General features: G+C 39.2%; 1 protein-coding gene and 1 pseudogene across 2 annotated transcripts in view; both read left to right on the top strand.

Annotated features, from left to right (window-relative positions):
- Positions 1 to 10,275, top strand: part of tanc1 (tetratricopeptide repeat, ankyrin repeat and coiled-coil containing 1) — a 123,196-nt gene extending 112,921 nt beyond the window's left edge. Inside the window, exons 19-25 of one of the 2 annotated variants that reach the window (XR_001482157.1) lie at positions 5,164 to 5,297; positions 5,502 to 5,625; positions 5,713 to 5,888; positions 7,203 to 7,335; positions 7,889 to 7,931; positions 8,022 to 8,113; positions 8,533 to 8,679. Coding sequence is in view for 1 of the 2 variants with exons in the window: in XM_015402538.1 (XP_015258024.1) it covers positions 5,164 to 5,297; positions 5,502 to 5,625; positions 5,713 to 5,888; positions 7,203 to 7,335; positions 8,022 to 8,113; positions 8,533 to 8,679; positions 10,171 to 10,275 (911 nt within the window). In the remaining variant the exon portion in view is untranslated. Of the gene's footprint in view, positions 1 to 5,163; positions 5,298 to 5,501; positions 5,626 to 5,712; positions 5,889 to 7,202; positions 7,336 to 7,888; positions 7,932 to 8,021; positions 8,114 to 8,532; positions 8,680 to 10,170 lie in introns of those variants that run through there. The other variant, XM_015402538.1, reaches the window with a different exon arrangement.
- A 181-nt stretch (positions 10,276 to 10,456) lies between these two features.
- LOC107103026 lies at positions 10,457 to 12,833 on the top strand (annotated as a pseudogene).
- The last annotated feature ends 615 nt before the right edge of the window (positions 12,834 to 13,448 follow it).

The following is a 13,448-nucleotide window of genomic DNA, read 5'->3' as shown; positions in this document are numbered from 1 at the left end:
AAAACTGTGCTTTTTTACTGCTGCTGTTGACCCGAGACACTAAGGAATGTTTGACTGGATGTCAATCCCAAAGCTGTATAATTAATTAGTATATTATAAACATTGTTAAGAGGATTGTGATTTGATTGATGTTGCAGCTGAGTCTCAGTAATTGTTAGAGCACCTGTAGTATCTGCGGTTAACTTTTAGGGACAAATGTTTGTGACTCGATGCACGACCTTTTATGTGTGATATGATATCGAACCAAAACAATTTAATTTACCAAAGAAGTCCTCATAAACCGGCTTTGATTAAGCCAGAGCCTCCAAGACCCTTACAATTTATATAATTCAGGCAAATTGGGAAACAAACCAGTCGTCTGTTTATCCATGTCAGTGTGTCTACCTGCCCTTACATCTGCTGACCCTGACGGAACACTTTGGTTGTTGTTTGTGTTTATAAGACTGTTTAATTTCTATATCTAATTCTCATAAATGAATACTCTAACTAGACACTAACCAATTCTCTAAAGGTTAATTTTAAAATGTTTTTTAATACAATAGTTTTAAAGAAAACACATGACGCTGTAGATGTTCACTTAGCACTATCACATGCACTAGTCTCAATTAGTCTGTCAGGAGCCTAGCAGGACATCAGATTCAGTAATGGGACATCAGTGTGTAAGAAAACATATAACACAAGTCCAGAAATATAAATTTCTTTCCACTGCAGCAGAATCACTCTGCTGTAACATTAACATGAAACATGATCCAATTTGAACAAGATTCAACTGCCTTGAAACCGAGTAGCTCAGACTGGCTACATAGTTTTATGATCTACCAGATGATGAGCATTATGTCTTTTTGGTGTCATTATAATGCTGAATAGATAATAGTAGTCAAGCACTCCAATTGCTCAATCGCCGCTTAGTTTTACAACCCATTGTTTGATCCAGCACAAACTTTAATTTGAAGCAGCAATCATGGGATATATATTTTCCTTTCATCTGTAGTACAGGAAGAAAAGCAGCAGTGTACCTCTCAGCTTTATGAACAATGATCCATTGGGTTGTTCCTCTTAAAATCATGCAGTTGCTTTATAGAGTGAAAGTAGAGGACAGCAACAGGCTAAGATGACCATATATGCTCATTTCTGTTCGCCCTCACCTGTCAGACAACTCACCTGTATTTTCATTTTCACCTAAAGTCCTCCTGCAGTTGTATTAGTCCAATCCTGCTGCTTTGATGTTTGGAAACTCAAAGCCGGTGTCTTTTCTAAAATATCCTGATCAAAACTAGTTCAGTTTAGTCTCTGAAAATGCCCCCTGATAGCAAACTTTGAGGCTTTCTGTCCGTATTCATGCAAATGAACCTCTGTGTTTGTGTTTAAATAGAGGCACATCTGATTGTTCATCTGTGTAAGCTCTATCTTTTAAAATCCCTTTTTAAGGATGCAAAGCCTTTCCTCTTCATGCTAAGAAGAGGTCTAATGCAGACAATCATTATGTGCATCAACAACCCAGGTTTACAGCAATGATCAACAAACTATTGTGTTCTTTTTAAAAGTATTTCTCACCATAGGATCTGTCTATCTACCTTATTAGCGTCTCTGCTTATGAGAAATTTTCCTCCTTGTGGAGTATGTTTAAATTCATGATTTTCTGATGAATATTCCTCCATTAAATAGCTGTCTCTCACAGAGTAAATACTGTTTAAAGTCAGAGGTTTTAACTCAAGCTAAGTTCTGCCTAATAAAATACAGTAAAATAAATCAGGAATAGCTCCACACTTATTAGCCCACAAATATATTCTTCTTTAAGCTGTATTGTAGATGTTGCTATGCCTGTTTTATTTGTGACTAAGCAAAATAAAACTTCGTTTTTAAACCTTCCAGGCTTTTATTTGTGAAAACATGTTCACATATAGACTTTTATGCTTCAGATGTAAGATTTTAATCATAGCTTTACATTCATCTTCCACAGACTTGAAGGACGAACTGAAGAAGCCCTCTAATATACAGTATTTATCTGCTATAATTCCTCTCCTACAATTTAAGGAGAAATATTATTCAAATCAATAGTAGTCAAGCTCTTTCTTTACTTTGAAATCTACTGAAAACTCTGGTGCTAAAGTTGACTGTTTAAGAGAGATACACATGCATTTCACAAGATTTAAAACTGTTGCTGGTCTATAGCCTCTGAAAAACGTTTCACTAATAAAAAGGTTTGCAAGAACTTGAATAAAAAGGTTAATTAGCTGCATGACTTTAGCTTTCAGACAGCTGCTTTGTTTGTGGGTGAACGCATACCGATGCAGTGAATTCTCCGGTTAATAAGTTTAATAAGAAACCACATGAATATGTTGAATTTTTTTTCTTTCAGGTAACTTTTCTGCTGGTTAAATCCCGTATGTGTGCAATGGCAGCTTGTTATTTACCGCAAGCTGCACGATCAGATGGGGCATGCTTTCATTCTCTGTACATCGGTGTTTCTGTTGCTCTGCTTATGGTCCTTGAGCCTTTTCTAATCAACTTTGCTTTTTTATTATTCAATTCTAAAAAAGCATAACTGAGGGAAAAACTCAACTCTTGGTTTGTCACTAACATTTTTCAGTATTGATGAAAACTCTTTTTTTTTTTTTATTATTATTTATCAACAAACCTTTTCTAAAATGTCATGTCATGAACTCTGTTGTAGTGAAAGAGGATACGAGACCGTAACTGGAACCATGAACGCATCCTCTAAGGAATCTGTTTTTTTCCCCCTGTAAAGTTCAGGTATTATGTAATGGAATTTTGTTGAGATGACATAAATGTTATCATTATTGGTCTGAGTATTTGAAAACAGCTGAAAACAGCCATCAGTCAACAGCTGCTCTTGTGTCAGTTCTTTGTAAACTAGCGTGCACCTTTCAGACTGTTGCTGATGTCGCTCCCAGGAGCCTGAGCTAAGTTTAGCTTTTATGGAGTCATTGTTCCCATGTGTGAACTGTGTGAGGATATCCACGTTTTTAACAGATGGCGGGTGGGGTTGTTTTTGGCTGGGAGGACCGTTCATCCAGATGGATGATGTCGGTTAGATATGGAGGATCTGTGGCACCTTTCGTCTCCGAGGTGAATGTGAGAACGGAGCTGCTCCCATTCCTCTGGTGGGGCTTGCTCTGTTTGGAGAACCAGCTTTCATTTAGGACCGCTCCATCTGTTCTCTGTAAGCATCCAACATTATAACTGTCTCCTCTTTGTAGTAATATACCTCTCGAGCTGTTGACTTTTCATCCGAGCAATTTAGTGGTTTGAAGAGGACCAAAAATGCAAACAGGAATGTGTGTCGAACAGAGCTGGTTGACTGTCTGCTTGTGTTTGTGTGCTGATGCATGAAATGACTGAGTCCTCGTCTCTGTCTATAAAGTCTGGGGAACACGAGGCAGGAATTTAATGAGTTTTAATAAGCACAAACCTTATCTGATTTAAACTCAATTAGCAGTGAACATTAGCTGCATATCTTTAGTTTGTGAAGGATGGGGGTTCCTTTTTATAGCTAAACTTTCCTCTTTCTGTCCACTCCCTTCACAAAAGTTGTTGGTTTTAGCAATATATATCACTATGCAAGCTATTCATACAGTTCTTACTTTTTCACTTTGGTCTCTCAACAAACCCAATTATTAATGTGTCATTCATATTTAATGTGTTACAACAGCACATACAGTGCTTGCATACCTTGGTAGAGGGGAAGGAAAATGTTTGATGCATGTTTTTTTTATTTTAATTAATGCTTAATGACGAAGTTTTGTATTCGATTGTTGAATTCAAACCTTTTAAAAACAATCAAGCTTTTTGGGATTTGTCTCTATCCTCTTTTCACATCTAAAAAGTCATGTTTTATTATTTTTCTTTCATTGCTTTCTGCTTTAACTCTGCTTTTATGTAAAATGAAGGTACATTTTTAAATTGTAGTTCTGGCTGGATTCTTAATTGCCTTTCTAAAGTGACTAACAGTTGTTTTTCTTTTCCATTCCTGTCGAGTTTTTATCTCCATCTGCTTCCGTATCAACTCAGCCCAGTAACTCAATCAATTTATTTGTTTTTTACTAAGAAGAAAAAAAGATTTTTAAATTTTGCAGAGAATCTTTTAGTTTTAAGAGTTAATTCTCCAAGTGTCTAACTTAACACTATTATCGTACTGTAATTGATTAAAAAAATTAAAAAGTCATCAAGTACAAACATCTTGCTGCATGGGTGGATAGTTTTTTCTGCTTCCAGTAACGTTTCCATCAGGTTTAAAATTTCATGTTGTTAGAGACAGCACGATGCTGCCACTACCTTATTTCTTTATGAGGATGTTGGGTTCATAGGAAATTGTATTCATTTTTGTTTAGGCTAAGAATGCCAGTTATCAGGCTTAACTATAGAGCTCATTCTTGACATTTTTGCTGTTTCCACTTCCTTTCTTGGGGCAAACTGGGATTTTAATGGATTTTTATTTCTGTGCTACCATAAAGGCTAGATTTGTAGAATTTTAAACCTATATATATATTTTTTTTCCATCTGAGACCTGTATCTCTACAGCATCTCCAAATGTTTTATTGACTGCTTTTCTATAGAGAACTTTTGTCATTTTAGGTTTATAACCATATCTAGCCTGTTTTATAGTTTAATTTCCATTTTCAGATGGTGGATTGAAGGTTTTTTTTTTGTTTTCAAAAGCTGGGGGATAACTTTAATTTATCTTTCCAAAACCTTCTCACTGACCGTTCGGCTATGGTCATTGGTCTTTGAGATGCCTTGTCTTAATGTTCACCAGCTGATGACTTCTCAGAGAATTTGATACTATTGCACCAATATACAGTAGATCTAGTTAATAGTAGCGGGACTGAAAAGAATTTGGTTGCACAGGTTTTGTTTAGGCGACCAAAGTAAGGGAACTCTATACCTCTTCGTACTACACTTTGTGTTTTCATTTGTTAAATAAAACTGCACAGTCATGTTCTGCTTCGTTTTGTCTAACACATTAAATTGTAATAAAATACTATTTAGTTTATTGTAGAAACATAAAACATTTGGACATTTTTAGATGATGATATTTCTACTTCCTCATGGTGCTGAATCAAATAATCTTTACACTGTTTTCTCATCCTTGTTTTTCTAAATTCTGACAAATCTGTTTGTCTTCTTCTCTTTGTAATTCAGCGCTGACAGCTGCTGCAGGCCGGGGGAAGATGGAGGTGAGCAGCTTCCTGCTGGAGCTGGGGGCGGTGGTGCAGCAGGTGAATCGACGGGGGGTGTCTCCCTTGTTCTGTGCCGTCAGGCAGGGACACTGGCAGGTAAGATCTGCTGAGCAGCTTGTTTATTCCTGACAAACTCTCCGTTTCCATCTGCAGTAACCGGTCTCAGTTACTGCCTCCACTCTGATGCATCACAGCAGCTGTGTTCTGGTCTAATAGATTTTGGAAGCACTACTGTCCATATGCTAAATTAAAACCCTGTCTGATAGCTGCTATAACTCTAACTTTGTTGTTGTTTTTTAGATTGCAGAGCTGCTGCTGCAACATGGTGCTGACATTAACATCAGTGACAAGCAGGGCAGAACGCTGCTCATGGTGGCTGCCTGCGAGGGTCACCTGAGTACGGTAGAGTTTCTGCTGTCTAAAGGTGAATTCAATAACTTTACACCCTCAAGACGCTCATCTGTTATCCGAGATGAGTAAATAACCTGTTTGGGAATGTTTTACCTTAAAGGTGCTTCTTTAACTTCGATGGACAAAGAGGGACTGATGCCTCTGAGTTGGGCATGTTTGAAAGGACATAAGAATGTGGTGCAGTTTTTGGTGGAGAAAGGTGCCATCATCGACCACACGGACAAAAACGGTCGAACGCCACTGGACCTCGCTGCCTTCTATGGAGATGCTGAGATCGTAAGTGAAACAGCCAGTTCCACAGACACAATAAACTTTCAGCCCCTGTTATCAGGGTCCCCATATAATCTTAGGAAGTCTAAGGGGAAAAAAAAAAGAATCAAGATTTTTTTTCTAGGTCTGGAAAGGTGGGGGAAAGGTGTGGAAATTTCTGTTTTTCCAGACTTTGTTCCTGGCAGCAAAGTTAACATGGCAAAAAAAAACCTTGATTTCTGAACATGGTGAACTTCCATCGGTGTATATAAATATAAATTGTGATCAATAAAAATTTTTCAATTTTTCATTTTTGATCAATAACAATTATTAGCATCTTTATCACAAGCAGTATATGGATCAAATAAACAACCTTATAAATTCAAAACCCTTTTTGCTCCTAAAATTGAATGAACATATGAGCACAGCAACACAAAAACACAGTTTTTAATCCATTATTTAGATTATTCCATCATCCAAATGATGAACCTCTGATATTTTAAGTAATTTTTCTCACAAAATACTTCTGCAGAAGTGTGAACTAAACAGTGCGTGATCATTATTTATAGCAGAATTCCTTGCATTGAATATGGTTAAATTACACATAGCAATAATGACTAGATTATTGCCATTTGTTCCATTTCCTATATTGATAACAAAACTTTCACAGTGGATCTATGCGCATATATATATATATATATATATACTGTATATATATATATATATATATATATATATTATATTGTATTACAACTAAAGCCACATCTAAGGAGTTATTTCGTTTTCCAGATGTGGGCTGGATGCCGAATTTGTGACGCATGTGAAGATGCTGACATGAGAGTTGAGAACGTCTTTCAATATTAGTTTATTAGGTTTTTAAGGTTGAATATACCCCCAGTTGGTCAATGCTTGTGTTGCTGTTTGTGCATCGGATTTATGGGTGTAAAGCAAATATAATATAATTGAACTTAATCGATCTCAGATTAGAGAAATTTACCCCTGCATTTAACCCATCCCCTTGGGGAGCAGTAGGCTGCCATTTTACAACCCCCGGGGAGCAGTGTGGGGATAAGGGTCTTTGCCCAGAGACCCAGAGTGGCAGTCGAACTCAGAACCTCAGAATACCAAGCTCTATACCCTAACCACTAGGCCACCACTCCCCCCAAAAAAATTACTTTACTGTCCATATAAAAAAAGTGGAATTACATTATTTATTCAAAATGAACGCATACCAATCATGGCCATAATACGCATATACACAAACATTATTTATATATATATATATATATATATATATATATAAATAAAGAAATAATTTGGTGTGTTTCCTTCCTCCTGTAGGTCCAGTACTTGGTGGAAAGAGGAGCAGTGATTGAGCATGTGGACCACAGTGGGATGAGACCTCTGGACCGGGCCATTGGGTGCAGGAACACTTCAGTGGTGGTGACTCTGTTAAAGAAAGGGGCCAAGCTCGGTAGGAGCTCTTCTATATATTATTTTTAACTCGCATGAACTGTACATGTAGTTTTTTTTGGCTTGCTGAGTTGTCTGATAAACACAGAAAAATCATCTTGTCTCCAGTCTGTTTGTGTTGCTCAGTATCTCATGATTCTAAGAATAATCCCAGATAAATTTTCTGGAATGTGTTGGGGGGGACTCCTCTTATCCCTGCCTGTCTCTCTAAATCATCGGTTTGTGTGTGTTGGGTCCCTTTCTTGGTTCTGTGGCGCTTCACTAACTTTAACAATGACTTGTCACCCGATTCAACCGAAACTATGGATCTGGAGTCCATAGTTTATCTCCGGTGCTCTCTGCCATCTCAGAACAAGACTGATAATTGGGTGAACATCTAGGTTTTCTCTTCCTGCATTTGCAGCTGCAAACACAAAACCCATTTCAGGCTGAGTGACACATAATTGCATATTGTACCGCTGCACTTACTAACACATTTTCCCCTCGCTGCAAATGACGACTGTTGCTTGTCTTACCTCTCCCAACTCTTTCCTAACTGCCTTCAATAAACTAAGGCTACAGAACATCTCCTTACGATCGATCAGGTACAATCTTTAGGTAACTCTACCTTGTACCAATTTCAAGAGAATACTGTGATGCTCGGTTGGCCACAATAAAAGCTTCACAGGATGCTTTGTGTTTCCGCAGGGAATGCTGCCTGGGCCATGGCTACTTCCAAGCCTGATATCCTCATCATTCTCCTGCAGAAGTTGATGGAGGAGGGAAATCTGCTATACAAGGTAAAACTGCCTATTAAGTGTTGTTACAATGATATCTTTGTATCTCTACTGAAAAAGTGAGGCTTCATCGGTAAGCCTGGCTGATAATGTCAAGATTGTCTGTGAAGAAAAAAAAAAATCAATTTAATCATGATTATCTCTCGGTTTAGTTAAATATAGAAACTGAGTACTTAAGGAGTCATGATCGATGTTTGACATTTAACAGAGTGAGGTTTGAATCAAAAGCTGCTCATCAGGTGTAACCTTTTTTTTTCTTTGTATGAGAGCCTGCCTTGTATTAAATCTATGAGTGATTAGAGTGAAGAGGGTTAGAAATTCTTTCTAAGTTCTTCACTCTGTGTGTTATTTTTCACTCTTTTCTTCTGGTTCCATCTTTTTTTTGTATTTTGCTGCACGCCTGACCTCATTGTGTCCTCAAGAAAGGGAAGATGAAAGAGGCGGCCCAGAGGTACCAGTACGCCCTCAGGAAGTTTCCTCGGGAAGGCTTTGGCGATGACCTGAAGGCTTTTAAAGACCTAAGGGTCTCTCTGTATCTCAATCTCTCTCGGTGTCGCAGAAAAACCAACGTAAGTCTCTTTTTGCTCTCCGAGGTCCTTCTTTGAATTAAAAGGCTTTGAGCTTGCCAGATTTCGGCTAATGCAGTTACAGGAAAACTGTTTTGGTTGATGGAATTCTGTTTAACAGAAGTGTAGAAAGAACATATTTTCTAGATTACTTCACTGACCTTTCAGTGATTGTTTTATTTCTAATAATTACTTCTGCAGAAAGAATTTGTTTCTATAGAACAACAGGAAGGACATTTGTATTCCTACAGCTGCTTATGTAATCAGCCTGTGCATTTCTGTACACTTAAACAGGTGTTTGTGCTGGAGACGAGTTGTGTGGTTTTTCTCTTCGTTCCAATCTGTGTCATGTTCCAGCCGAGTACTATAGCTGTAAGACATTTTACAAATAGTACTGAGGACAGTTTAAGGGAGCTGCAGTCCATTGAATTATTGTGCTTCAACATTTAACATCATTTACTTTTTTTTCAAAGCACTTTGCTTAAATCCGAAGCAAAATTGAGCATGTTTCCTTTCAGTTTTCAAGATACATTTTGGATTAAACAGTTTCAGGGTATTTCTAAGGCTTGTACCAATCAGAATATTACAAAAAAATCTACAACTGATAAAGCTGTGACCTAAAACCTGTGGATAGATTTTAGCCTTCCTGCTGCTTGTGGTTACTGTATGTTAATGAGTTATCATGAGAGTAATTGTTGAAATACAAAAAAGAGAAGTTAGACATTTTTGAACTATTTTAAGCATTTTATTATTTTGGTTAGTGCATTAGGCTCAGATTTTCAATATTTTCAGCAGTTTTCACATGGCGAATGTTAAAAGCTCAAAAGGACAAAACAAAGCAACTTTTTGTACTCTGTTTAGCTCCCCCCCTGGATGGCATACTCTCGTTCTCCTTCTCACTATATGAATAAATTGCAGACATGTAACGATATGTCATAAAAATCGTAGCACTTTGAGCTGATGACATGTTTGAGTCTGTATACTTCAATTAACTATTATTCTATTCATAATTAGTTCACAATTATTTCAGCAATGCATTCATCAATGAATTGTTTCTTTTACTATCAGAATAGGTTTGAGTTTCTGACTTCAACCAAAGTTGATCAGGCTGCAAGACAACTAGGGATACCTGAACAGAGTGTGCAGGCCAGACTTAAATGTCAGATGAATAAAGAGATGCAGCAGCTTATTGAAGCTCCTTTCAGCTGTTATAGTTATTGTGAAAGATGTTGAACACCTGGATCCCCGTGGAACACCCCATAAATCAGCCCAAGAATTTGTCTACTGCAGCTTTTAATACCGTTTTGAGAGTATAGCAAAACAGTTTACTGAGTTTCATCAGGTACTCGTACACAAGGCTTTAACAGGAACCCTGACATCTTTAGAGAAAGTCATTGTTTCATAAAGTCCCTTTTGATCTTATAATAAGCAAAGATAAGGGTGTAATTGTATAGTATTAAACATTTTTATGGTATAATCTTCTTGTTTTGGTAGGATTTTGGGATGGCTGAGGAATTTGCAACAAAAGCTCTGGAGCTGAAACCCAAATCCTACGAGGCATACTATGCCCGAGCCAGAGCTAAAAGAAGCAGCAGGTAAAGTATTCAAAATTCGACCAGCTGGAACTGATCGTTCTTGTTCCGTATCCGCTAACATCGCCCCTTCTGTTCGCAGACAGTTCACTGCAGCCCTGGCTGACCTGCATGAAGCAGCCAAGCTGTGTCCCAATAACAGAGAGATCCGTCGCCTCTTGGCTCGAGTTGAAGAGGAGTGTAAACAGATGCAGAGAGTTCAGACTAAAGGAAGCGTAGCTGGAGCTGCTGCTGCTTGCAGCCAGGCGTCAGGAGGCCATGATTCTGATCCAGAGCAGGATGAAAGCCATGTCAACCCCTCAGAGCACAGGCTGGCAAGGACCTTGGAAGCCCAGAGAGACATTCTAGAGGAGGAAGAAGAAGAGGAGGAGGATGACGATGATGAAGAACCAGTGGCCTTGAAGCGTGACAGGACAGGTGAAGCCTGCTGGTCCCAGAAAAGTTTTTCTGTCAACAGAGAAGCCAACACTGTTAACAACTTTGTAACTCCCATCTCACCTCCAGGCTCCAACAGACCTCCTCTCTACCGATACCCTCGAGAGCAGCGGGAGGCACTGGCCCAGCAGGCCTTGGTCCTGCAGCCCACCAAGCAGGCCCAGATAGTAAAGACCAATCAGCACATGAGTTCCATGCAAGCTGCAGGGGGCCGCTCTGCCGGGGCCAAATCTCAGTACGCGCCCTCCAGCCCTTTGCCAAGCCGACACATGTCCAGCAAGCTGAAGCCAGGCCCAGGCATTGACATAAGCCCCCTGCCCACTCCAGCCGATGAGCCAGTATACGAGAACCGCATGTTGTTGGGGGCTGCTTCCTCCGCCATGGGTCAGAGTTGTGACAGTGAGAGCCTCTTTTCTTCCCAGGCCTCTTACTTATCTTGCAGCTCCTCAAAAGCTCTGGGGCCAGAAAGACTGTCTGCCCACTCTGCTTCCTCTCTGGAGGGGCTGGGGTGCTCTGGTCCGGGAAACCAGGGGAACCTGGACCCTGCTGCAGCTGGGCCTCAGGGAAGCATGCGTGTGTCCAGCTCCACCAGCAGCCTGGCATCCAGCAGCAGCTTGTCAGACAGCGGCAAACTTGGACCTGACGTCCGCAGCAAGATCTCAGACAAAAAGCACAGCCAACAGGGCGGCGCCACATCGGAGTACAAACCCAGACCCTTCATGGGCATAACTGACAAAACGGCCCGATTTCAGCAGCAGCAGTGTCATCCTAGCCTTCAGTCTGTCGGTCGCAGCTGGTTTAACCACTCTGCTGATGGTTTATTGTGTCACAACACATCAGCTATAGGTCTGCCGCCAGGTGACAGCGAGCTGTCTTATGGCAAGACAGGGAGCACTTACCAGGAGCAGCACAAGGCTCCGCTGCCAAAGGGTGGCGTGGCGATGAGTGGAATACACAACGGCATGGTTGCCAAGGAATTTGCGGAGAAGTTCTGCCAAGCGGCCAACTGCTACAAGGAGTCCAAGCCAGCGCTGGCCATGCCGCACACTTTCATAGACAGTAAGCCCAAGCAGCTCGGACTGGGTCGAGATAATCCTGCCATTCACGTAGCTTCAATGAAACCAAAGCGATCTTTTATAGAGTCCAATGTGTAAAAAAATGTTTCTCTCTTTACTGTTTAAGATGCACACAATTAAAAATCCATCATTAGAGGAACAGATTTTTTTTTTTTCACAGGATCTTTTAAGAAGTAGTGTTTATCTGGCTGCTTGCTAACAAAAACAGGCAGATCAGAGTTTTATCCCTCTCAGTCTGCAACTTCTGTTACACGACAGCACGCTCGCCGTTATTTAGCCAAGCTGGTATGGTTGCACTGAAGGAGATCTGCAGACCTGTCGTACAATCCTGATCAAAGCAGCAATGACCGTGAACGCTTTACACACAGTTAGGCCAAACAAGTGCTTCGACAACACATGCAGTGAGAGAAATGTTAATACTGAACCATTTTAAATAAAGGTTTGAACTATGTCCATCACGTCTATGGTGCTGATTGACGGGTTTCGAGGAGTTCCTGGCCGATTCACTTTTCCCACACTTTGTACACTTTGTTTCATAAAGTACACTTTAACAATTTTCTAGACATCCTGTTTGTTTAAAGGGTCTTTTAAGTTTAGGTTTAATGTTTTAAATTGGTCATGATAAATTAGACATTACATTTGGTTCATCTTACCGGGTTTGACCCTTTCAGGCCTTCTTAGCCTTGGGTCCTGCAGTAGAAATAAGACTGATAACAGAATAGCCATGGAAAAAAAACGAAAAACATCTCAGTAAAATTGCCATTTCTCTTCGACTGTTTTGTTTTTACACAAACTGTGTGAAACGATTGTTTAGGTTAGCGGTTTGTCATCGAAAACCATCATGATATAAGTTATTTAAGTAGCAAATTAAAGTAACCACGAGGAATGTCTTTATGTAGTTAATGGAAATTAAACCTCCACTTTCCTGCCATATTTTATCTGTGGGATTTCAAATCCCAGACAGATGTCTTAGGTTTTATGTGCAGAGGAAGTAAATATTCTGTATAACTAATTTTAAATTATTTGAAAGAGTTTTATATTTCTTAGCATTTCCGTAGAGCTAAGAGGGGCTTTAGTTTCACTTCACCATGTAACTGCCGTAAAAGAATCAAAAGTTATGGTTAAATAAGTAAAATGTCCCTTTAGCCTTAATTTTTTGGGATATTTTTCAGTCTATTCCCAAAATGTTCTGAACCTGTTCAGTTGAGCCTAAAGAATAAAAATGAACCCTAGTACACTTTGTGATAAAAGTGATTCAGTCAGAGTTCTTCAAGAAATGTCTGAAAGATCAACTAAGGGATGGGCATTCCTGTGACTTACGAAGGATGTTATAGATCCTCATGTGTATATTATATAAATATTTACTGTTTATTCTTTTCCGTGAAGGTCTATGTTAAGTGTATTGACAAGTTCAGACTTGTGTATTTTGACTTTTTTGGCACAATGTTGTTGAAATGGTGTTAAATATTTGTACATTGCTTAAGCCACCATTAACACTGAATCCTTTCTGTATCTGCTCGTCGTTGCTGTCTAGTTAATTTATTTACATTGCCAATGGCTTGGTTAATTGTACAAGCAATATATTTTATATAGTTATTTTTGCACAGCTACATTTTATGACTCAGCAATGAGAATTCAGCGCATGCTACAATTGCAGTTTATATCAAAG

Source organism: Cyprinodon variegatus, unplaced genomic scaffold (assembly GCF_000732505.1).
Source record: "Cyprinodon variegatus isolate N-32 unplaced genomic scaffold, C_variegatus-1.0 Scaffold1363, whole genome shotgun sequence".
NCBI classification, from domain to species: Eukaryota; Metazoa; Chordata; class Actinopteri; order Cyprinodontiformes; family Cyprinodontidae; genus Cyprinodon; species Cyprinodon variegatus.
This window is presented reverse-complemented; position numbering and strand designations above follow the sequence as displayed.